This window comes from Cryptomeria japonica, chromosome 7, assembly GCF_030272615.1.
Source record: "Cryptomeria japonica chromosome 7, Sugi_1.0, whole genome shotgun sequence".
Classification (NCBI taxonomy): Eukaryota; Viridiplantae; Streptophyta; class Pinopsida; order Cupressales; family Cupressaceae; genus Cryptomeria; species Cryptomeria japonica.
In genome coordinates, this window is record NC_081411.1 from 401,507,248 (window position 1) to 401,534,871 (window position 27,624).

At 34.9% G+C, this 27,624-nt stretch overlaps 1 protein-coding gene across 1 annotated transcript in view; it reads left to right on the plus strand.

The window, feature by feature from the left end:
• LOC131062313 (protein ZINC INDUCED FACILITATOR-LIKE 1-like) overlaps positions 1-27,624 on the plus strand; it is a 96,840-nt gene that overhangs the window by 48,577 nt on the left and 20,639 nt on the right. Inside the window, exons 8-9 of the mRNA XM_057995948.2 lie at positions 25,137-25,186; positions 25,302-25,377. Of these exons, the coding sequence (XP_057851931.2) occupies positions 25,137-25,186; positions 25,302-25,377 (126 nt within the window). The remainder of the gene's footprint in view (positions 1-25,136; positions 25,187-25,301; positions 25,378-27,624) is intronic.

The window sequence follows — 27,624 nt, forward strand, 5'->3', positions numbered from 1 at the left end:
AGGGTCAGGGGAGAAAGGATTCCCCTTCACAATATTGTCTTCCACAGTTACAACTGACTATATCCCAGATTCAGTATCATGCCCTTTCTCAAGGGGTTGGTCCAAAGGAGAAGTGGTGGGCTCCACCTCCCCATCAGTGTGCTCATGTCCTTTGTAGGGCCATTCATGTTAATTATAGGTCCATAAGGGGAGTGACTGACCTTCTCGGTAGCACTGGTGACAACCTGGGTCCCACCATCTTCCCCTCCGATCAACTCTTGGAGGAAGGGAACAGTACATGACTCAATTTCTATTTTTTGATTATATAATGCAAGTTCAAGTTGTTTCCTATGATCTACCACCATTTTTAGTTTTTCAAAGACAATTTGTTGAGCATTTTGCTTCCTAGGTTCTCCTGGAGGAATGACTATTTTGCTCATATCTATTTCTAGAACATCAGACTCTCTACTAGTCTGATTTGCTTCCTTTAAGGCCAACGGATATTTGAGAATAGCTTCTGCAATTCAGGGAGGTGAAGTGGATGAGCAAGGGAGGGTTTGGGGTTGAGGCAGGGGGTGAGAAGGATTAGATGAGGGGAGAGATTCATCTACCCTAGGCTGGGAGGAGGGTTCAAAAAATGGGGAAGCAGAGGGAACAGGGTCCGACTTTTTAGCTTCCTCCAAGTCCAAGTGAGGTTGGTTTCTGCTGGAAGTTTTCTTGAGGGAGGTACCAAATTTCTTCACCATTAGAGGGCATTTTTTTAAGTAATGGCCACTCTTTCTACATCTATGACAAGCATTTATCCCTCCTAGGTATTCTAAGGGACACGAGAAGAGTTGGTTTTCTATACAAATGTCAATACCTGAAGGGAGGATTACTCCAGGGTTGAATGCAATTAGAACCCTTGCATCCATGTGAGGTAGCAGAGAGGCCGAAGAATCAATTTTAATAACCTTTCCAAGCAACTCTGTGATTTTAGCAATACAGTTCCACAAAAAAGGGGGGACATTTTTAATAACTACCCATTTAGGGTTGGAGAGGGCCATTATTTCTTCATTACAAGCAAGCGGAGTCGAGGGGACGGCCCTAAAACAGGCGTTGCCTATACTCCAGAATTGTTTTTCAATAACCCTCTTTTGAATCTCTTTATCATTAAAAAAATAAGAAATAAGCCTTTTTGTAACATTCTGCAAAAGGAAAATTGAATTCCAAGCTTAACAGACCAGGTATCATGAAACCATTTATTAAGATATTGTCTACATGGCATTTTATCTACATCAAGGGCTGCTAAAAAAATCGCAGAATCCCTAAGTCGAGCAATTTCCTTAGAAATACAATCATTCATAGAGGAATTAGGTTTAATGATGATTCTCATGGCCAAGGCAACCTCACCTTCCTCGATATTTGTTGTTGCATCCTGGTTTGTCTCTGGTTCAAACCTTGCTTCATCCGGGATGGTTGCTTGGTGCCCTTGAATAGCTTCGCTAAATGATTTCTTGCCATTCGCAAAGGGTTTATGGGTATTAATCCCATCATCGCCAGTTTTCTTCTCCATTAATGGAGGCACGAGTAGAGATTAATGTGGGGGCCTCTCACTAGGTCTAGGAGCCCCCGGGCAGAGAGTCGACCTGCAGCCAAGGACCGTTCGTGTACCTTGGTTGCAGAGCTCTCTTTCCCTCTTCTTTTCACCTATTATAGTTGGTTTGTCGATTGTAGCATTTTGGTAATATTGGATGCATTTTCAACATTTATAGAGCATCTAGAAGATCTGAGAAAGTCAATATTGACTTCTATTTCACCAAAATCAAAGATCAAAGGACACAATACAAAGAAAAAAGAGCTAAAAATCTGAAATTTTATCTGGGGTTGTTTAAATTTTTGCTTCATAAGTCTACTTCCACTCATTGGTAAGAAAAAAAATTCTTGGTTTTGTTCCTAGTTTAAAAAACCTATTTTGGTATGTGTTTATTTTTACATACAGTCAACACTTTTTTCAGAAATCAGAAGTAGGTGTGAGTCATTTCTAATAGGCATATTCAACATCTTTTTTTGAAAGTGCATAACTTTTGTCTTAGGTCTCATATTTTTGTGGACAAATACTTGATGGAAACCATGAAATGAGCACTTTCCATCCACTAAGGTCTTGTTGAAAAATTCTTTCATTTTCTATCAAATATTGTAGATTGAAGTTGTTGTACTTTTCTCTTCAATGGGCTATATATTTTTCCTTTGAACTCTTTTTAAATGAAAAGTTGTTGGAAAGGTATTGAAGAGTAACACATAGCTACAAGGTTTTTTTTTTCAAATTTTGTATCAAAATTTTTAATTTTGGTTATTGGGGGCCTAGAAAGCATTGCAATATGATAAAAGGCCTTGTAAACGCTCTAAAGTATTAAGTTTCAGCCTTGTAATATTTGTAGAGATGATTTTTGAGGCTAGGGGAATGATGGGGTGTCTCGAGTTTCTTTTTTACACTTTTCTTTCTTCTTTGAAATCTTATTTTCTACTCTCATGGATGGATCTACAATTCTTGTTTAATAACCATATAACCATTTTGAATGGAAATATAAGATGACAATATATCTAAAAATACATGAATGCAATTATGTTACAATGGTACTTGAAATTGAGCCTCAAGATTGTGCAGAAAAGATAAAATGGTTTAACAAATGTGATTAAGCCTTTGGTACTCTGTGTATGTTAGTCTCTCCTGACCTTCTTTTACACATTGAGTTTTCCATTACACAAAATAGAATGTGGAATACCTTGGAAATCCTCTTCGGTAAGCAATATGAGCTAGGAAGTCATCAATTGGAGAATGAACTCATAGGGTTGAGTCCTACAAATTTTGACACCATAGAAGACTTCTTCATAGAACTCAAATCTATAAGATTTCCATTGAAATAATGTGGAATAAGAAGGATAATAAAAAACTAATCATTTTTATTCTTTCTAAGATTGGTGGTAACCATTCAATTTTTGTTTATATGTTCTATGCTACAAAATGTGCCCTAGGATCCATCTATAAAATACCTTCTCTAGATGAGTTTATTGCAAAACTCACTAGAGAGTAGGACAAATTGGTTTTAATTGGTACAATTAAACCCTCTATGGCAAATGCCTTAGTTGTATATCAAGGCACAAAAAAATAGAAAGGGTCTAGCAAAAAAGATAAGAAACAAATGAACCAAGGAGAGAAGAAGAGAGATTATATTTATGCTACTTCAAAAGAAGATAATCAAACCTCTTCATCAAAAGGTGAATGACCTAGATAAGGAGAAGGTCAAGTGTTCATACTGTAAGAGGTGTGTCCGTGATGAACATAAGTAAAGAAATATATATATATCACCTTTCACATCTTCTAGAAAAGAATAATATTAAGATGGCTGATTCAATCAAATAGAGTTCATCAAAAGGGTCTTCTAAGGACACATAAAAAATAAAGGGGAAAGGAAAGGGTAAGGCCCTATTTGTTGTTTATTCACACCACATGGCTTCTTCAAAAGATGATTTTACCTCTTTAGAAGCATGTTCTATGCCTACCATACTAATAGGTGATGACACTCTTGTTAAAGTACATGGGAGAGGATATGTTGATTTGGATGAAGGAACATTTGCAGATGGCCTTTGTGATCCATTTTTATCAACTAATCTCCTATGCATTCATCAAATTACTAATAATAGTTTTGGAAAACGAGCAAAGTTCACACCCGATATAGTGGTAATCAATGAAATGTATAATGGGTCTACAGTTGCTATGAGAAAAGTAGATCATCAATATATACTATATCAATTTTCTCTTCATTCTTGACTCACTGTTAATAGTCTTACTCACTCATGTAGATGAGGTGAGTTTTTTGTGGCATCAATCGTTTGGCCAATTGAACTAATATTACTTGCAACAACTTGGTCAGCATGACATGGTTTTAGGGTTTCCTTCTATATGATTTTTTGATGGATTTTTCCAAGGACAGATTCTTGGTAAGCATCCTAAGAACAAATATGATAAATGCAAAGCATGGAGAGACACACAATGATTATAGTTAATACATAGTGACTTGGTAGGACCATTTCCACAACCATATTTTGACAAAGCTAGATATGTCTTGGCATTTATTGATGAATTTTCCAGGTACACATGGGTTTACTTTCTCAAATAGAAGTATGAGCTCTTTGATAATTTTTAATATTTCAAAGATTTTGTAGAGAAACAACCTAGGAAGTTTATCTATATTCTACATAAGATAATGGGATCAAATATGTTAACAATCAGTTTGAATAGTTTTGCACTCTTCAAAAGGGATCGATATGCAACATATAGTTCCATTCAGTCCTTAGCAAAATTATGTTGTAGAATGCAAGAATAGATCATTTAAGGAGATGGAAAATTGTATGATTCACTCCAAATATTTGGCACCTTAGTATTGGGTAGAGGTCCTCAAATGTACATGTGTTACATCCACAATCGAGTTCCTCACAAAGTTGTGAAGGGGTTAACTCCTTTTTAATATTTGACTAGTAGGAAACTTGTAGTCAAGCACTTTAGAGTGTTTGTTTCTCTTACATGGTCCCACTTTCCAATAGAGAAATGTAAGGATATGGATCCACAAAGCAAGCCTTACATATTTTTTTGGTATTTAGATGATGTCAAAGGCTATAGACTTGTCCATCCCACAACTCATGAATTGTTCATTAAGAGGAGTTTTCCTTTGGAGGGGAGTCCTTCCAATTCTTCTCATACCACTTCTCCATCCACCATCACATTGGAAACTTCAGATGATGATAATAGTTATTCAGTGGATCTTAACCCTCTTAATTTTAATGAGGATTCTTCTTCCTCCACTTCAGATGGTGATAATGATGATGAGGATTCACATTCCTCTCCTAGTCATCATTAAGAGTTTGGTGATTCTCCTCTAGGCTCTCCAAACTCTGCACCTCTTTGGGCTTGATAGACATTGGATTTAATTGGTGATTGAGTTAGTGTTCCATCTAATATAGGGATACAATTTTAAAAATCCCCACACCTCTTCATTAATTTAGCTTATGATCCATAACCTTTTCGATAATCTTCAACTATTCCCAAGTGGAATACTACTATGCAAGAAGAGTTATCTTTGGAAATGAATCACATGAGATTTAGTCCCTCTTCCTAACAGGAGGAAAATTGTTTTATGCAAGTGGATCTTTCAAACAAAACTTGCAACATATGTGTTATTTTATAAGTATAAGGCTCACTTGGTAGCAAAATGATTCTGCTAGGTTCCTGGGATTGACTATGAGAATTTTGCACTAGTTGCTAAGATAAATTTCATCTAACTTTTCCTTTCTATAGCTACAACCCATTATTGGGAATTTCATCATATGTATGTAAAGAGTGTTTATCTTTATGGTGACCTTTAGGAGGAAACTCTACATTGAGCAACCATAGGGGTTTGTTCAGGATCCCTCACTTGTGTGTCAACTTTGAAAGTCTCTCTATGGCCTCAAATAGGCTCCTCAGGCTTGGTACATCAAGATGGACTCATTCCTTCTGACAACTGGTTTTAGTCAATGTCATTATGATATAAACATATATATTCTATGGTAGGATGATACTCTCACCTTTCTCGTTCTCTATGTTGATTACTTGTTGATCATAGGGAGTCACTCATTCACCGCCAAGGAATTGTAAATTGCTCTACATGAAAAAAAAAATTATGTAAAACTTGGGAAATTTTATTTACTTCTTGGTGATTGAGATCACTTAGTCCTCTTCAGGTATATTCCTTGAACAACCCAAGCATGCACTTGATATTCTTTCCAAATTTCACATGGCTGATTGTAAGCCTACATCGATTCCATTTTTTTCAAGTGTCAAACTTGAAGCTAAGTGTTATTCAACCTTGGTTGTTGGAACTTTATATCAACACCTTGTTGGGAGTATCATCTAATTGACTCATACAAGACCCAACATTTCATATGACATAGGCATGGTCTTTCAATTCATGCAAGAGCCACATGACTTGCATTGGAAGGAAGCTGAGTGAATCCTCTACTACATTCAAGGTACTCATAGATATAGAATTTAATATGCAATATGCATGGATATTAACTTGGTGGGATACACATATTTAGATTAGGCAACTGATTCTTGGGATTGCAAGTCTAATTCATGGTATTGATTCTCACTTGGTTTTGGTCTAGTTTCTTGATCGAGCAAGAAGTAATATGTAACTTATCTTTCATTAATAGAGTCTAAGTACATAGGGGATGTTAATGCCACCATTGAGTCTATTTGGCTTCAGAATATTCTCATTGAGATTGGCATTCCATTTAGAAATCCTATACTCACCTTTTGTGATAATCAAAGTGTAATACACATCTCAAGGAATCTTGTTCATTGATAAGTTGAGACTTTGTTATGTTTTTATCATCAAAACTCTTAGGTTTTTGACATCTTTTGGTTTGCATAGTAGTAGTGAAGTATTGTAAATTGACTATATGTATTCCATGTGTTAAACCTGAACTTATGAAATCATGTTTGAACTTTGTTGGTCTATTCTTGCAGCCATGCTATTTATTCCTGCAACCAAGTTATTTGTTCCTGTTGCCATGTGGATTATTTAGGGTAATATCATATGTGAATTAATGAATGTATTAATTAAATTAAATACGTATGCATGTCCTTGTATGTTGTTTTTGTTGTAGTGTAGATAATAAATGATACCACAGTGGATATTCTCCTTTCGTGCCTGAAGAAGGAAAAATCACATAAGAAATAATTGGAGATCAAACTGAAGAGGAGTTGAGCGAGCGCAAGGTACAACATGAGTGGAGCAGCCAGGCAACACTATGGAAGTTTAACTCTAATGGGCATTAAATTTGCAAAATATCACTATGACATGCAAAGACTGTGGTTTGGTCTAGATCTACGTTTCCTGCAGCCAAGCTCTAGTTATCCTCTTCATCAGTCAATCATCTGCCTCTTCTTTAGGGTGTGATTTGAGTTGTCCATTGTAGTTGATCTTTGCTTTTTAATAAGCTCTTCCTTTTTTCTTAAAGGTGGGACAAAATAGAAAGGAATAGAGTAGAGAATTCTGATAAGCATTCTTGAATTTTCTTTTCAAATATATAATCCTTTTCAGGAAGCAATTAATAAAAGATATGTTGTTCTGATCTGATTAAAAGTATTTTTCTTGAAGCTTGATATCACTCATTCAAGGGGGACCACTTGGTGAGTGATCCTGTGTTTATGCTCATTGAAATTAGTTATTCTTTAGTTGCAGTAGAAGTTCATGCCTTGACTATTCCTGCAACCAATGGAAATAGATCCACTGACTGTTCCTGCAGCCAAGCCAGAACAGAGTGATTTCTGTTATTTATATTAGATCATTCCAGCATTGTTTTTATAATTTCCACTCTTGCCTTTCCTTTCCGCATAATGTTAGTTACTGCAGCAATGCAAAATAGCCATTGAAGGAGCTTAGTGCATATATAGTGCAGACCCATTTCAATTTTTACATCCCTGGGTTGATAACTAAATGAACACTAAGCATGAAAATAGTAACTTTACCAGATGAATGCCCAAACTTCAGGTTGAGATTTCAATTAGAGTTATTATTATTATAGTTGGAGTAGACATTTTTGGCACCATTGCTGAGGGTGGTGTCAAACTAAGAACCTTTCATGGTTATTATTGTTTCGAGGTAATTGTTTTTGAGATTCCTTATTGTTTGAAAATTTCATGAATCTGCATGCATAGAAGAAGAAGAGACCCCAAAGGTAGATTTCTGTCCACTCATCCTAATCATGTAGAAGATAATTTCCTAGATATAGATCCTTTTGCTGAACTTTACCAAGCCCCACAGAATTTGAATCACCCTGAATCTGAATTTCTGGAAGGTAGTCTTCAGTTCCTTTTTGGTCTTCAAGAAGAAGAATTTCCTATAGTAACAACCCCCACAAGTCTAATGCAAGGGAACCCTCCTCCTGGTGGGAATAATCCACCACCACCAGGTCCAACGTTTGAGTTTCCCATCTCTGATCAGCATGATAACACTAATCTCAAGAACATTCCAGCATCTTCACTCCCTAAATTCTATGGATTGGTGAAAGAGGATTCGGACACATTTTTGTTTGAGTTTGATGTTCTCTGTAGGAGTTTTGACTATACTACAGATGCTCATAGACTGAAAATTTTTCCTGCCACTTTGAAGGAGTCATCCTTGAGATGGTTTATGAGCTTGGGTAGTAGCACAATCAATACATGGGATGAGATGAAATGGTTGTTTCTTGCAAAATACAATGATTATTGTAGAGGTACTGATCATCATGGGGATGATATTTTTAGAATGACACAAACTGAAGATGAGAGTCTTGAAGATTACTTGGAAAGGTTTATGCTTAGTGTTAAAAAGTCCAAGCATAGCACTCTTAATGAAGATTCCCTCAAATTGATATTTTTGAGGGGAATCAGTGATGAATGCACCGATTCCTTGGAACTTATGGGAGGAGGTGACATTACACAATCCACTTGGGCTGAAATAGGACAAATTTGCAAGAAGTATTCCAGATCTACTTCTAAGAAGAATAGGAGGTTTAAACTAGAGGCACCGTTATCAGCATCTGGAACTAGAGTTTCTAGATTGGAACTTAGTCATCTGTTAAAGGACTTCAAGGAGGACATTATAAACAATATGGCTACCCAGTTGGATACACTGGTAGCTAAGAAGAAGCATGAGGAAGCCAATGCATTCCTTGTAGAATTTTGTCCTCATTGTAAACAATGAAAGAAAGATTGCAGATGTAAGATGGTTGCAAATGTGGAGGTACCCGACTTGAAGCCAATTCAAGGTGAGGATGAACAAGTCTTCTATGTTGCTCAAAGAAGACCAAATTTTCAAAGACAAGGTATGCCACCTGATCCACTTTCTTTTTCTGGTTATAGTGGAAATTCTTATGCACCAAATAACCAATGGCAACCACCATATTCTCAAAATCTTGGTAACTATCAAAATTGGTACGGTTCACAAGGCCAAGGATAACATTTTGGTAATCAAATGTCATAGTGGCAACAACCACAGGGGAACTAGTACCCACCTCAGGGCCAAGGAAACCAGTTTCAAGGGAATTGGCAACCTACTTCTCAATGGAGGGGAACCCAACCATGGCCAGCCCAATCTTCTGGTTATCAACCACCTATTCAACAGCCACAACCTCTTGCTTTAATGCCTCCTCCTGCAGCTACTATTGCACCACTTAAACCAACACAGTTGCCTACTCAACTGTTGCCAAATCCAAATATCAAGTCTCAGCAACAACAATAAGCTTATTCAGCTGATGTTAATCAGTACCCAGCTTATTCTTTATCACTAGGTGACATTCACCTTCGATCTGGAACAACTTTACCTAATCCCTCTCATCCAGTTATCATTGAGGTAGAGTAGGAGCAAGAAATCTCTAATCCAACAGATACAATACCCCATAATCAAATATTGCCACCATTTCCCCATAGATTGCAAGAAAAAGAAGTTCCCACTGAACAACAACAAAGCTTTGATATTATTGATCAACCGAAGCATATTTGTGTTAAAATTCCATTGTTGGAAGCAATAAAGGATGTTCCCATATATCGCAAGGCATTGAGAGAAGCATGTCTAAAAAAACTGGCAGGAAGAAAAAGGATCCATAGACAGTTCATGTTATGGGTCAATTGGTTGATATTATGTTAGGTAAAAATGTCATTCCAAAGTATTCAGATCCAGGTAGTCTTGTTGTGAGTATAGCCATTAATGGCAGTCAAATAAAAACTGTTTTGATTGATTTAGCAACAGCCATTAATGTAATGACAAGGGAAGTAATGAAACATCTTGAGATCAATAGTTTAAGGCTAACACCCATAGTTCTACAGCTTGCTGATAGCTCTACAGTGAGACCTGATGGTATTATAGAGGATGTAGTAGTTATTCTAGATTCCTAGGAATATCCTACAGACTTTATGATTTTATCTCCAAAGGCAACATTGGGAGGATATTCAGTCATTTTGGGTAGACCTTGGCTTGCCACAACTGATGCATATATTGGGTGTAGATTAGGGGATATGACTATTTCAAATGGGAGTTCTACAAAAACATTAGCCTTGTATTCACCAGCACAACCCCAGCTTGAACAACAACAAACTGATTGGCCTATCTTGGGAGAAGAATCTGAAGAAATTGACTCTATTAATCACCTTATGATGATTAATCAAGGACCACTCATGCAGTTATATGATGAGGAATCAATTCTTTATAAAATCCTAATAAATGAATTAATAGAGGAGCAAAAATTGCACGAATTAGTTCTGAATATTGCAGGTTTGGACTTTCCTACAGCCACTGATATATTGCATACTCTGTTGCCACAGGAATTATCTTCTTCTCATTTTTTTGATATAAACCAGATTGATCTTACTATTAAGATAGAGGTGGAAGGGAATAAATATTTGAATATCAATAGAGATCTGTCAGATACTCAAAAAGAGGGCCTTGTGAACTTGTTGAAACTTCATAAAAATGCTTTTGCATGGGATTACAAGGATATGAATGGGATTGATCCAACAGTTTGTACCCACCATATTTATATAAAGGATGAGTGTTGCCCACTCAAACAACCTCAAAGAAGAGTCAATCCTGCCTTAAAGGAGATAGCTAAAGAAGAATTACAGAAATTGTTAAAAGCTGGATTTATCTATCCTATCTCTGATAGTCAATGGGTTTCACCTCTGGTGATAGTCCCTAAAAAAGGAGGAAAATGGAGGGTATGTGTTGATTATAGAGCTCTGAACTTAGCAACAAGAAAAGATCATTTTTCATTACCATTTGTGGATCAGGTATTGGATTCTCTAGCTGGTAAAAGATATTTTTCATTCCTTGATGGATTTAGTGGCTACAATCATATCCAGATAGCCCTCGAGGATCAAGAGAAGACAACATTTACTTGTCCATGGGGCACGTATACATATTTTGTTCTTCCTTTTGGGTTGTGTAATGCTCCTGCCACTTTTCAAAGAGTAGTGATCAATATCTTTTCTGATATTTCTCAAGACATTATGGAAATTTACATGGATGACTTTACAACTTATGGTTCTGAATTTGATCAAGCATTGGGTAATCTGAAGAAATTTTTGCAACGATGTGAAGACTACAATTTGTCTTTAAATAGTGAGAAGTGTTTCATCATGATGGAAGAAGGAATATTCCTTGGTCATCATATATCTATACAAGGCATCCAGGTGGATCCAGCAAAGATTGAGGTCACTCAACATATTAATAATCATGTGAAGCAAAAAGATGTAAGAAGTTTTCTTGGTCATGCTGGATACTACAGACGGTTTATCAAAGATTTCAGTAAAATTGCAAGTCCCTTATATTCACTGCTTACTAAAGATGCAGAATTTAAATGGACCCCAGCATGCAATGAAGCTTTCTTAAAGCTTAAGCATGCTTTGACTCAAGCACCAGTTCTTAAAGGGCCAAATTGGTCTCTACCAATCCAAATCCATACAGATGCATCTGATTATGCAATAGGAGCAGTGCTAGGACAGAGAATTGACAAATTGGAAAATGCAATATATTATATTAGCAAGAATTTGTAGGGACTTGAATTGAATTACACAGTTACTAAAAAGGAAATGTTAGCTGTCATATATGCACTTAACAAATTTAGACACTATATCATAGGATATCCCATATTTGTGCATACAGATCATACTGCAATTAGATATCTCATGAATAAGCCATCAATCACTGGTAGATTAGCTCGCTGGTTATTGTTGATGCAAGAATTTGATATCACAGTTGTTGATAAACCAGGGAAGTCTAATGTGGTTGCAGATTATCTTTCACATCTTCAATTACAAGAAGATTCTACAATAATAGATGACACTTTTCCAGATGAACATATGTTTCTCATTTAAGCTCACACTCCTTGGTATGCTAACATTGCCAACTATTTAGCTACAGCTAGGATGCCAATTTATTTCTCTCCTAAGGAAAGAAGGTTGCTAGTTGAAAAAAGTTCTAACTTCTCATGGATTGTTGATTGTCTATTTTATACTGGACCTAACCAAGTCATGCAAACATGTGTCAGAGAAGATGAAACATATGACATCTTGCATGCATGTCATGATGAGCCATGTGGAGGTCATTTTGCTGCCAAAAGAACAACACTGAAAATACTCAATAGAGGATACTATTGGCCCACATTACATAAGGATGCAACTCAGTATACACGAAAATATGACAAATGTCAGCGAATGGGAAGACCTCCAAAATTTGATGAGATGCCACTATATCCTCAAATATCAGTTGCTCCATTTGACATGTGGGGATTAGATTTTGTTGGCCCAATTGATCCACCTTCTAATGGTAGATCAATGGTAGATCTTATGTCTTGGTATGTACAGACTATGTAACAAAATGGGTAGAAGCTCGTGCCATGACACATGCAAGAGATAATAAGGTAGTTGAGTTTCTTTATGAAGAGATATTTACAAGATATGGAGTACCAAGGGAAATTGTCTCAGACCAGGGACCTCAATTCACTTCAACATTGATAAAGGCTTTGGTCAATGAATACAATAAAATAAAATCTACTCCATATCATCCATAGGCTAATGGACAAGTAGAAGTTACAAATAGAGAGCTTGAGGCTATTCTTACAAAAACAGTGTCTGTTCACAAGAAAGATTGGTCTCACCGGCTTTCAGAAGCAATTTGGGCATATAGAACAACTTGGAAAACACCAATTGGTTTCACACCTTTTGAGATGGTTTATGGCAAAACGGAAATGATGCCTATTGAATTTGAGCATAAAACCTTGAGGACAGCTTTGCAATTAAATATGACATTGTCTGAAGCACAAAAAGAATGCATTCAACAATTAAATGCTCTAGATGAATGGAGAAAGATAGTTGTTCAACAGACAAAATTGATTCAAAATCAAAGAGCAAAATGGCATGATAAATATATCAAGGAAAATAAATTCAAAGTTGGTGACTGGGCACTACTGTATGATTCCAGATATAAAGATGCTATGGGAAAGCTTCAAACCAGGTGGTTAGGTCCTTATGAGATAGAAGAAGTTTTCCAAAATGGAGTTGTTTGTTTGTCCACAATTGATCCTGTTTGATTTAAACTCTTAGTAAATGGTCACCGACTACATCTATATCATAAACCAGCTACTAAAGAAGAGTTACTGTAGTAGTTTGCTCCACAAAGTGGCATAAAGGTTCGTGCAGCAATTGGCAAGGTTCCTGCAGCAACTGACAATGAGCCTGCAGCAACTCTAGAACTTCCTGTTGCAATTGAGCAAGGTAATAAAGGTAAAGTTCCTGCAGCCTCTACAGTGAACATATTTGCCGCTTCATAATAAAATATTTCCATATGGGAATATTCTTCTCCGTACATAAAATCCCATCCACGACATTCCATCCCACGTTCTTACCTATCATTTTGCCATCATTTTCGTACAATTGTAGGTACATGTATATTGTGTTTTATTTTAATTATGCATTTATTAGTTCATTATGATTATATCATGTTTAAATCCGCTCCACTACCCGAAATCTTGTTAGCTTGTGTGGATGTGTGCTCGGTTAAGTTGGGGGGGGTGCTTTATGGTTCAGTTTCCAAAGTGATTAATTATCAGTCCTTTTTGGTACTCCAAATTGATTTTTTTTTCCCCATCATTACTTATTATGTTATTATTTCATGCAAGTGAATAATAAATTCTACCACCAGAATTGAGATATGTAAGGGAATTTCAATTTAGCAAGACTATTAGATATTTTGGTTCACCTATAGAGAGAAAAATAGTAGAGTAAGAGATGGGTGGTGATACAATTCGTCATGAGCCAACGGTTCATGAAGTGTTGCTTTAGGATGCTCTTTGTGAGCATTATTTTAGACACCACGGTTGGTTGGATTACTTCTTGAAAATCGAGGATTATAACGAAGAAATTGCTGCAGAATTTATGCATTCCTTTAATGAAGGTGAAGCTACAGTTAAAGGTTTGAGGGTTATTACTACAGAGCATCGAATAGCAGAAGTAACGGAGTTGCTGCAGGAAGGAGAACTGTTTCCATAATCAAAAGATGCAAGGAGTGCCAGGGCAGAGTTCACAATTCCCACGGATGGACCCTTAATGGTGGACAAACAAGGAACTAGAAGGGTTTCTCTACCAACACATTGGCCTCAAGTAGCTTTGTATGTTATGAAATACATTACATGTGAAGGGCAATATTCAAATCTGCATTCACCTCATTTTAAATTACTTAGTCATCTGTTGCATGGTCGGCGAGTGAATGTTCCTAATTTCTTATACCACCTCATTTGTACAAGTGCTAAGGAGACGCAAAAAAATGGAAATCGCTCCGTTAGCCATCATGGATTGGTTAAGCTATTTGTACAATGGTCCCTGCGAGATATTTCACAAATGGAATGGCGTGTATTTGAGGATATACAACAATTTAGGGTTGAAGATGCCCCTATTGCAGATAACCCTCTAGTTGAAGAAGAAAATGTTGCAGAACCCTCTTCCCCCGTAGTTGCTACAGATGAGGATTTGCTTGTTATTGAAGGAGCCGTGGTTATTATGGAAGAAAAGACAATGGAATCAAGTGAAGAACAACCCTCTACTTCTCTTCAAAGAAATTTGCCAATTCTACGAAGGAAAGGAAAAGAGTTGGAAAGGGATAAAACAGATGAAGAAATTATGACCCAGCCGCAGGTAACTCAGATTCCTCTTGCAGCCAAGAGGCGTAGGACAAAAATAAAAACTCTTGCAGCAACTGAAGCAACTCCTGCAGCCATTCCAAACGTTTATGTAAGAAGAACACGTAGCAAGACATAGAAGACTCGTCCTATGGGTAATCCGATAGAGGTTATTACATTGGAAACTTCAAAAGAAGGAAGCCCTGTAGATATTGAAACTCAAGAAGAAGGAAGCCTTGCAGAGGATGAAATCCAAGAAAATGTTGCTGAGGATAAACTAGAAAATCTTGCTTTTGTGGCACAACAATTTGAGGAAACTGTTGAAGATATTCTACAGTAGCCTAAGGAAAATATTGGAGAGATGGCAGCTCAGATTGAGGAGTTTATTGAGGAAATCCCACAGTCTAAGGTAGTACCTATTAGACCTCCTTCATCCCTAAGTATTTTATCTACTGCTTTAACATTTTATAGACAATGGGAAATAGAGAAGGCTAGGTTGCAGGGGATTATTGATAAACAACAAAAAGAAATTGAAAAGAGAGATAATAGAATTGAGGAATTAGAGGCTAAAGTGGAAATAATTTCTGGTATGGTTCCTGAGTTGATTCCATGTAGATTACCTCCAAGAGTTTATACAGTATACTTGAAAGAGCGGTATCTAAACTTCAAACTAAACCACATTGTTAGGGACCTTAACCCCTCTTTAGAAACACCTGAAGAATTCTTTTATGCTTACCAAACCTCTCCACCTGTTGTGAAGAATTTGCTATGTGAATTATACTTACATAACTATGTTGTACCCTTAGACAGGGAGTGGAACCCTTTATTGTATATTGGGGATATCCATATCAAAGCTTTAATGTCATGGATCCAAAATGAGAATATCATGGGGGCACAAGCCAAGGAGTATGAAAAATTAGAGTTTGATTGTCCATTACCATTAAGAAGGGAATAAGAAGCACCAAGAGTTCTTTATTATGATTGGCATAAGTTACTGGTAAGAGATGATGTTAGAAAACTAGTGTTTCCAATGAGAGAAGAAATCTATCAAGCATATGAGCATTTGATTCAGACTGATAGGACAGCTGCAATAGAAGGGTTAACTCAGCGCTGGAATAATCTACCGGAACAGTTAAAACAGGGAGAACCTTATTCACTACAAAATTTTCATGCAGCCATGCAAAGAGCCCCCAGATACATACAGTTAGGTAGGGAGAAAGGCAACAACTGGCTACCATTGATCTTTCAACCCCCAATCCTTATGTGGTCGCTTTTGGCATGTCAGCCTATAGAGCAGAACTATGATGCAGTCACAGAAGAAACAACTAGATGGTCCAGGCTGGAAAAAATGAAAGGATTTTATTGGAACTTGGCTTCAGGGGGGACAGGTTAGGGCACCATCAGTGATTTAAGAGTTACAACGAGAGTCAGAAATTTTCCTTTTGTTGTAGGATCAACAAACTCTTAAAGTTGGGGGGCATGATAAGTTGAGACTTTGTCATGTTTTTAATATCAAAACTCTTAGGTTTTTGACATCTTTTGGTTTGCATAGTAGTAGTGAAGTATTGTAAATTGACTATATGTATTCCATGTGTTAAACCTGAACTTATGAAATCATGTTTGAACTTTGCCGGTCTATTCCTGCAGCCAAGTGATTTGTTCCTGTTCCCATGCGGATTATTTAGGGTAATATTATATGTGAATTAATGAATGTATTAATTAAATAAAATACATATGCATGTCCTTGTATGTTGTTTTTGTTGTAGTGTAGATAATAAATGATGTAGCAGTGGATATTCTCCTTTCGCGCCTGAAGAAGGAAGAATCACGTAAGAAATAACTAGAGATCAAACTGAAGAGGAGCTGAGTGAGCGCAAGGTACGGCATGAGTGGAGCAGCCAGGTAGCACTATGGAAGTTTAACTCTAGTGGGCATTGAATTCACAAAATATCGCTACAACATGCAAAGACTGTGGTTCGGTCTAGATCCACGTTTCCTGCAGCCAAGCTCTAGTTATGCTCTTCATCAGTCAATCATCCGCCTCTTCTTCTGGACATGATTTGAGTTGTCCATTGTAGTTGATCTTTTCTTTTTAATAAGCTCTTCCTTTTTTCTTAGAGGTGGGACATAATAGAAAGGAATTGAGCAGAGAATTTTGATAAGCATTCTTGAATTTTCTTTTCAAATATGTAATCATTTTCAAGAAGCAATGAATTAAAGATATGTTGTTCTGATCTGATTAAAAGTATTTTTCTGGAAGCTTGATATCACTCATCCAAGGGGGCCCACTTGGTGAGTGATCCTGTGTTTATGCTCATTGAAATTAGTTTTTCTTTAGTTGCAGTAGAAGTTCGTGCCTTGACTATTCTTGCAGCCACTGGAAATAGATCCACTGACTGTTCTTGCAGCCAAGCCAGAACATAGTGATTTCTGTTATTTATATTAGATCATTCCAGCATTGTTTTTATAAGATTTCCTTTAGCCTTCTATAATTTCCATTCTTACCTTTCCTTTCCGCATAATGTTAGTTACTGCAACAATGCAAAATAGCCATTGAAGGAGCTTAGTGCATATATAGTGTAGACCCATTTCAAGTTTTACATCCCTAGGTTGATAACTAAATGAATGCTAGCCATGAAAATAGTAACTTTATCAGATGAATGTCCAAACTTCGGGTTGAGATTTCAATTAGAGTTATTATTAGTATAGTTGGAGTAGACATTCATCATTAGAGGATAAAACACATAAAGACTCATATGCACTACATTTGAGAGCTAATTCGGGAAGGCATCATTGATCATAAGTATTATTTTACATTCAAGTAGACTGCAAACATCATCAACAAACCCTTTACAGAAAGAAAGTTCCTTCATTTACAAGGTTTGCTTGGGATGTGACAGGTGTCTACTTAGGAGGAGCTTCTCAGTCCTTTATTTTCTCTCTCTCTCATTTAGGAGAATTTTTCTCTCTATCTAGGGGGATATTAGTCTTATGAGGGCACTTCTTCTTTTGGAGGAGATCTTTATGTACATGGGTACCTAACATGGCCTCATTTTTCAGGACCAACCTTTTCACCCACCTAAGCTATGCTTAAGGGGAATGTTAGTGTAGGTTTTTTATTTTCCTTATCTTAGAGGGTATTTATTTTTCCTACACATTATTGAATCTTGCTTAGGTTATTAGGAGTGGTTAATATGAGGACACATGGAAAAATAATTCAACTAAATGTGTCACTCTCTCCCACATATTGGTAGTTGAGTTACACACCCTCTTTTTGCTTGTTGTGCCACCTTTCATAACCACTATCTTGTCATTACCCAAGTAGGTTATGGGGTGGTTGGGTTTCTTGCCCTCTTTTAGATTTATGTGCCACCTTCCAAAACTGATTTTATGTCTTCATGTAAGGATGTTATGCCACATTGTTTGGCATTTACCAAGTAGGTAAAACCTCCCACATTTTATGACAAGTAGGAGTTAATGCACCTTTTGGATGTATATGCCTTTATTTTGTTATATATACAACATTTTGCTCCCACATTCACTATATTAGTGATAGTGTGATGATACTATTGAGAGTATTCTACAATTTATCTTGCCTTGTCTATATTTTTCTCTCATTTAAAATTTCTTTTCATTCAATTATTTTGATCTTCAATCATCTATCAGTTGGAATTGCATGTGATCTGTGGCCAAAATCAGATACTGGCGCAGTTCTTGCTTCTTGCAGAATCTAACAATGCAAACATGAGCTAAAATAAAAACATGATGTGTATTAAGATTTCAAGAAATTGGAATCAAATCATAAACCTCTCAATATACACAATCATGACGTTATGTAAAAATTATGTATGAAATCATGATGCATACAGTTGTTGAGGACTTGGACTTGATATGGCCTCCTTAATCTACACATACATAAACTCATCATGTAAATTGAGATATAGTAAATGATGTAAAATACCCCCTTGAGGCGAGTGTATGTATTTTACATCTTATATTGCTAGATTAAAATAAAGCATGAAAATTAAAAATAAAGTTCTATTTATGCAAATTAATTAAATTTACTTAAAAGAGATTAAATATATAAAATTACTATAGTTTATTTTATAGAGATAACAAACACAACAATATACTATTGTTTTTTTGTATTAAATATAATAAGAAAGAGCTTGTACATGTGTTTTCCAGTTACAACCTTATAGGTGGGCCACAGCTACATAAACCTTTCAGATTACTAAGCTCAACAAGATATACAATATTATATGCAGACTTACACAGACTTGAGTATTAAGTGCGTGCAAACTTACACAGACTTGCATAAACTTGAGTAAATACAACTAAGATATACAAAATTACCCAGCCTTAATATGAAAATGGGTCATGTACATTCTATTCCTATAGATTCTAAATCTATATATGATGAACATAGAGATTTGCTTAGTTTTCAATCCATGAGGTCCAGTGGACCCTCCATCCATATGATAGTTTTGTTCCCAGGTGTTGCACCCATGGATACTAACTATGTCTGGTATTGCCTCTCCATCTTCCTTCCTTTGTTGATCGTGTTCATGAAAGTTGAAAGGGGGTTGACAAAGGGGGTACGTTTCATGTTAAAGTTGGACCTTGTGTATCCGTGAGAGATCTTAGAGTTGTATACTCTAGTATTCCCATCCTTAATAAACCTTTCAAACTTCCTCTTGGCAAGTCTCATTACAACTGTAACCTTCATATTAATATTGTAAATAATGATTCTCCTCAGAGGCTTAGTAAGCAATCTCTCCCTACCTTGGAACTTATCTTTATTTCTCCTATTCCAAATGATCCATAAAATTTCATTTGATAAAACATTCCCAAATAAATTACTCACTTTTTTTAAACCTGTAATATGATTAAGAATGACATCATGATAAGTAATATTAGATAAAATATTAATGTCAACTATATCCATACTTCCTTAGCAAATATGCAATCAAAGAAAATATGTTTAAAATGGTTTTAGGCGCCCTGCAAATATTACAAATCTCTAAGCCTTTTTGGTTATTTCTAATCAGAAGTTTATAAAGCAAGAGAAGTCATTTAAATGCTTTCTTTATGGGGGCAATATCACTGTTTCATAGCCTATTACAAAGTTTATGCCAATCATCCATAGGGTATCTTACTTGCCAGACATTGTTAACATGCATAACCATTTTAGAATTACATCACATTAAATCATATAACATTTTAGCCTTAGTTCTAATAATAAGAGATTCGTCTGCCCAAGTGAAAGAACAAAATCTCTTTGTGTCAACAATACATTGTCGAGGAAGAAGGAAACAAAGGAAGGCTTCTCTCAATATGGTGTAGGTCCTCCAATTGGATGCACACATCTGGTACTTTTTACACAGTTCAATCCAGGAGATAAATTGAAAAAAATAATATCTTTAAAACAACAAATACCTTTAAGAGCCCAATTTCTAGTAGAGTGTCCCTGAATAAGGGAAATAGGTTTACCTTTATGGAATAAGTTTCACCAAATAGACCTTTCACCACAAATTGAGTTACTATTACTGATGATCTTATTGTTAGAAATAAGGTGTCTAATGTGATCCCAATATTACCAAATTTCTCTAAAAACATTGGACCCAACCAGAGATATGAGAAAACTATCAATGATGAGATCACTAAAGGGGAGCATTTTCTAGGTCTTGGCTTGTTTGGAGACTGCTAGCCTAATATTATTTCTTTATAAGCACCTTCCAAGGTTCATTGACATCCAAGGCATGAAGCCACAAGAGCAATTCCTTGAGATTTTAGACCCTTCAGTCCTAATTTGCCCTTTCTTACTGAGACAACATGAACTCCATTTAACTGAGTGTGTTTTCCTGTTTCCTTTTCCATCCGACCAGAGGAAGTTTCTAATAGTTTTTTGAATCTCATTAAATTGATATCTACTTAACATCCACCCTGAAGCATAATATAAGTTGTAAGAGGAGAGAATCTTTTGGTAGACCTGAATTCTACCAGCAGGTGATAAGTACTATTTATTCCATTTACCTAGTTTACTTTCCAGCTTACCTTTGATCCAGAGCCACATGTCCTTCAAGCATGGGTTCATAGAAAAGGGAATTCCCAGATATCTTACTTGCTTGGATGGACCTCATCATTGATAGTTATATTTGTTGAGACACAGGGGGGTCTCTTCCCATCCTAGTAGGATGGATTTAGCATCGAAGATTTTAGCTCCAGAAGCTTTACAAAATAAACTAAGCTTGGACATTAATGAGTCCATATTGTCTTCTTGGAGAATATACTAATTTAATTTCATTGTTGTTTATAATTCTTCTAAGTTTAAAAATATAAAAAAGTAAAAACTTACAATTACAATTACAACCCTAATAAATTAAATAAAAATGATAATAATAAATAAAATAAGCAAAATATGACTTCTTCATGTCAAAACATACCATAACATTATAGAAAATGGAAGAGAGTCAACATATAAATTTAATAAAAAATATCATATTAAAACCTAACTATATTGTGGAGAGATGGAAGAAGAAAAAGGCATGGAAGGGCCTCTTCTCGTTCTACTCACCTCTCTAATTTTACATTTTTTCTTAATGAGCTCCTTATTAATGACTCCCTTTATGAGAAGCTATAAAGATCATAGATTTGTTTGACGATAGTCTTATACCTTAAGGTGCAAAATTATTAGAACTACCTAAGAAAAATATTTTTTTAAAAAAAGGGAACTCTTTTCATTTATTATTTTAAAAACTAATATTTCTATATTGATAAATATGTATTTTATAGGGTTAAAATGAAACTACAAGGCACCTCAAGGTCGAACATAAATAACAACGTACTCAACCCTATTTAATCTCACATCCTTGACTGTAGTGTGAGATTGGGAGATAGATTTGGTAAGCCCTCCCTTCCACCTTTGTATAATAGTTCAAGAAAATTCTACTATTTGTGTCATCCAAAAAAGGAGAAGTGAGAGAGGATTGGTCCTTAGAGGACCCATCTATGTGTGTAGTAGAAACACTAGTATGTCAAGGACAAGTGTAATTTTTTTGATGACCATCACATAATTAGCTTCAAGTGGATCCAAATTTGAAGGCATAACAAGTTGAGAGACAATTTGAAGTAGTAGGTGGTTTTCACTCACTAATGTGAGTTGATGGGGTGGTATGAAAAGGATTAAATGGAGTCACACCAATCACATGAGAATCAAAATTCTGAGAATTCTTGACATCCTAGGAGGATCCAACAACTATAAAATCAGAGGCATGAATAGTTAGAGGATCTTTGCAAGAATTCTTCCACCATGTTGCCATGCCCTTGTGCTAAAAGAGAAATAAATCAACAAGGCAGTTGATGGTGAAGCAAATTCTGCATCAAAAAGGGCTACCCTCATAGATAAGTGGTTGAGACTAATGCCTATCCTCCACAATTAAAATACCATCCTTACAAAGTGGCTTAGAGATATCAATGTCCACTAGAACATGAGCAAAAGTAGGGTGACCCTTGTATGAAATGGTAGATTTAACCTTTAGGAAATGTCTAACAGATTCGTCTATGGTCTCATATTAGGAATCTTCCCAAAACTAGAGAGGAAAATGTAGAAGGAAAAAGCACTCATTTTTAACATTCAAAGGGTTGGAAAGGGGGTTTAAGGAAGAAGACAAAGGCTTGACTATGAGATTGTTCTCTCCACAACCACAATCCACCATCAAGCACTAAATCCATGTCATTTAAAGTGCTAAAAGATGCAATGAAGAAACCCAAGCACAAGGGAAGAGCTTGATCTTTTCCTCGACAACAGGCCTCCTAAAATCCTAGATCCATTTGTAAATATTGCAAAGGGAAGACCAAAAAATGTTGAGCTTGCAAACCAAACCCCTACAATGATAATGCTACCAAGCTTGATTTTCAAAACTAATGTTACCATCACACATTCTGAGTCATATGAGGCGTCAATTCTTAACCCTTATATATTACATTGTTTATCCATGTAATTCATGTAATTATATAGCCACATTTGAAAAAGTAAAGTGTATCTACAAAGTAAACTAAATGTATAAAGAACAATTAAAAAAGAAGGAAAGTGAGTTTATAAATTAATCATAAACCATGTTTAAAAACTAAAATGAGTTTATAAAACAAATTGAATTTATAAAATGTATTTATAAAGAAAAGTGAATTTTTCCTTTATGATTTAAGATATTGATACAATAGTAATTGATATATTTTAAGTGATAATGTGATGATCAAATAAGAAATTGATAAATAAATGAATTAGAGTTTGTTCTTTGATACAACACCTTGATATGAAGTTAAAACATTTCATATTTAAATTCATAAGTAATGATTAGTTGGAAGGGGTTCAACTTAAGCCTATATAAAAATTTAAATTTGAAAGTTTAATGATAAATAGTTTAGTTGTGGTTCTAAGCTAGCTTCAAAACTACGCCCACAAATTTAATTTAGATCAAAAAATGAATGAAATTTGCAAATGAAATCTAAAGTCAAATTTAATCAAAACTTCAACGGATTGCCAGTTTTAACATAAAACATAATATTTATACATTATTCATAAATCTAGAAATAGGAAAAAAAGTTCTTATATTTAATACTTAAAAAAATATTACACATTGTTATAAAATTTTATGTGAATATTTTTATATAAAACTATAATATAACTAAAAATTAAATTGTGTCGTCTATAAATATTATTTGCAAAATTATTGAGAAATAAGGCTTTAATTGACCCTATTTCTCTCTATATGAAAATAATCATAATTTAAAATAATAATCTAAAATGACAAAGTGTCATTTATAAGTTTTCTAACTAATAGTTTAAGGATAATAATCAAATGTGACATCGTAAATAAAAATCTTGATTATTTTAATATTTAATTATTATGAAAATAATATCTTAATTATTTAATTAGATAAAGATGGATATTTAAATATTAATATTAAAAATTAAAAAATTATATGTTTTTTGAAATATGATAAATTAATAAATAAATAACATAATTAATTGATGAATTCAATTAATATAAAATAATATAATAATTAGATGTATTAATTTTTCACAATTTATAATTGTTATTGATATTGTTTCTGGTTTTGATTGTGTATAATTTTTTGCACCAATGTCTTGAATTACACTCTGTGATCCATCATTAGGATGATAGATTGCTTAAGAAGTAGAAATATTTGGATCACACTCTATGATACATCATTAGGATGATAGAATGCTCAAGAAGTGGAAAAATAGACAATTGTAGATCTATGGAGAATATAAAGAGTTGGTTCAAGGAGGCAAGAAGGTGTTGCATGGAAATTATTGATTCTCCCTTTTGATTTTTGTTTAGTGTTCTATCCTCCCTTTTGGTTTTTGTTTCGTGTTCTTTGTTTTGTTTCCACATAGCTCTCTTCATCTATTTTATTTTATTTTATATTATTTTTTTGCAATCTTAGTGCTTATTTCTTTACTTTTTTAAGTTTATCTCCTTTATCTTTATTGATCTATTTTTTTACTTCTTTTGTTTCATTGAGCTTAGTGCACTTTGTTTTACTTTATGGATATGTCTCTTTTTTCTTATTTAGGTTTAATTTTTAACTTTTTAATCTAATCTTATTCCTTGTATGTCTCTCCTCACTTTCTGTGTAACACCTTCCCACCTGCTTGAAGCAACTCTTTATATTATCCATAGATATGTAACAATCTATTTTTCTACTTCTTGAGCATTCTATCATTTTGATGATGAATAACATAATATGATCCAAAATGTGCAAAAATTTATAATCAAAACTAGAAACAATATTGATTTGATGCATCCATTTTTGAAGTTATTATCGAGGAAGCATTAGACAAGTTCAAAGCCTTACACCTCCTTCCCAGCCATTGCGTGCCCATTACAGTCACCAAGATTTCTTCGATTTCACCTTAGGACACTTAGTGCTTGAGTGATTGTGCTATACCTTGGGTGGCAATGAGCTTGAATGGTTGTGCCTTTGGATGATCCTTCTTCAGATGATGATGGGATGATGGCTTAATTCCTATGGTGTTTGCTCATACTTTGTATCTTGGGGTTATCATAGGCAAATATTTTTGCCTTTTATGCCACCTCGGCTATCAAATGATTAATGTAATGGTGATTGGGAAGTTTGTACAAATCTTCGATCATTTTTTTCTTATGCTTTCTTATTGTCTTGATGATGGATCATGGAGTGTGATATAAAACGTTGATGCAAAAAATACTCTTGAGCAATCAAATCTAGAAACAATACAAACAAACTCATGAATTGTGGATATCTACTAACTTTAATATAATATGATGTTTAAATTATTTATTGATTTGAAAATTTGATTAATTTTTATTAAAACATAGTTATTGATGGTTATTGTTTTATGTTGGATATAGCCCGCACAAAAATATCCATACAATTTCTCACCAAACTCTCTTTGGGGAAGGTAAAATTATTCATTTATATTTTGATATTTTTATTTTTGCTAAAACTATTATATGTAAATTCATAATCATATTTGTCAATTTTTCTCACAAAAATTATAAATTGTGAATTTGTAGATTTCCATACCTTTTGCCATGTATTGTTATATCAGTATTTGCAGTTCCAGTTCTCATGCTATCATTTTTACTTCCGGTAAGTTTATTTTATCAACATGCTTTATTTTATTTAGATTGGACTATTTATCTAGTTCAAGTTTCATTTAAGTTTATATTTAACTAGCAATCAGTTCAAGAATAATGAGCACACCAACCAATATCAAATGGACATATATAGACTACAAATGTAATAGGTGTCAAAGGTGTAGTAGATGTTACTAACTTCTACACATAAACTTAAATAATATAAATTAAAGTTTGAAGAAAAAGAAAAGTACACTTATATACAAAGTTTCAATCCAAAATTATTCCTTATATAAAATTAGTGAGTGTTATTTAAGTTTATAACTGACTAGCAAATATATAACTAAACTTTGAAGGCAAAGAAAGGGAACATTTATATGTAAGCATTCAACTCAAAATATACTTCTTAATAAAATTATTCTATATGTATTCTAGCAAACAATTCACACATTACATGTATGTTTAAAAATATAGTAGTTTGCTAGTTCATTATATAATATATATTTTGTTTATTTGCTTGCAATAAAATAAAAGGGTTTTATTATAAAGTATATCAAGTTATTTAAATCTCTAAATTTACATGTTTGTATAGGAACAATTATAAAAATATCATTATAGTGAATTACATTTGTTATGTACATGTATCTATAGACAACAAAAAAAAAACATCAATATTTAAAAACACATAAGAAAAACATTATAAATTCCAAGGAAAATATGTAACTCACAATTGAATAACCAACAAACATAAAATGCATGTGGGTGAGTGAAACATCATCATAGGCGATGAAAGCCATATATTTCAAAGAGATTAATATTTTTTTAAATACAAGTAGAGTTCATGCATGCCAACATTATTATAAATAAAAACATTTTTCATTAATATTTATGTACATGTAAATGATACTATCATTATAATTATATTATATTTTGGGGTAATATGTGTTTCTATTAGAACATGATGCTACTAAAGACTATCACCCTTTCATTGACTACCTTATGTCCATTATGACAACCTCTGCCTCTAAGATTTTTTGATGTTGGACTAAGGTGTTCTTGAGGGTGCATAGTCCATTAGAAATGGTTGTTGTAAGGTATCTTTGCCTATTAAAAATGGATATCTTAATGCATATATGCAAGATCTTACCCTATTGTTTTTAATTAGCAAAGTAGTGTTAACTAGGGTGTTGACCCTTAACATAGTAAAAAAACTATCAACTGAAAACAACAACACCAAGGAATGATGTTGGCAACAAAACAACGGCTCAGAGGCAGCAAGAACCAAACCCAGTCAAACAGGCAAAGGAAAACCTATCCAACCGGAAAACAATGAAGACCCCCAATCAAGGGGGGAGAGACACCTAAACCCCGACAAGGGAGGTTTTGGGGCAGGGGAGAAGACTTCCTTTTCTGCTTGCGAGAAACCACAGTACAAGCAATGTTGTCATTGGGACCATCAAAAGAGAGATCAATTAGAAGGGTCCTCATAGGGTTATAATCAGAAGAGTCAATAGGGTGCTACAACAGAATAGTAGGAGGATGTTGAAGAGAAACAAGAGGTTGTGATGAAGCAACACCAAAAGAAGGTTCAGCAGGAGAAGATAGTTGCAGAGCAAGAGAAGATGTAATGGGGACCTCAGGAAATGAGGCCACAAAAGGAGCCAGAGGAGAAACAATAGTCATGAGGGGCACAACCTCAACCTGAGAGGGGAAATCATCCTCATGGGAGGGGTCGGCAGGAGCAGAGTCTGGAGCATTGATTGTTAAGTGATCAGCAGTAGCATTCCTCCACCAAGTAGAAACACCTTTGTGGCGCGAAATGGAGCAGTCTGAAGCAAAATGACCCATAGAGAAGCATCTCCTACAGCAAAAGGGGAAGCCTTCAAAATCCAACAGTTGTGTCCAAGGCCTGTCCCCCACCATAAGAACTACATCTCTAGGGAGAGGCGAGGATATGTCAATATCCACAAGGATGTGGGCAAAGGTAGTGTGTTCCATTGAGGGTGTAGCTTCATCGACCTTGAAGAAACAACCAATAGAGTTATCGATAGCCTCATAACAAGAGTGCTCCAAAAGTAAAGAGGGAGATTGATGAGGCAGACCCAAATTGGATGCACATTAAGAGGTTCAGTGGGAGGGTTAAAAGAGGTAGACCAAGGCTTAACAGAGAGGGAGTGCACTCCCCAAGCCCATACCATACCCAAAACAAAATCTCGATCAGTCGAAGATGTGAAGGAAGCAATAAAAAAGCCTTTCGCAC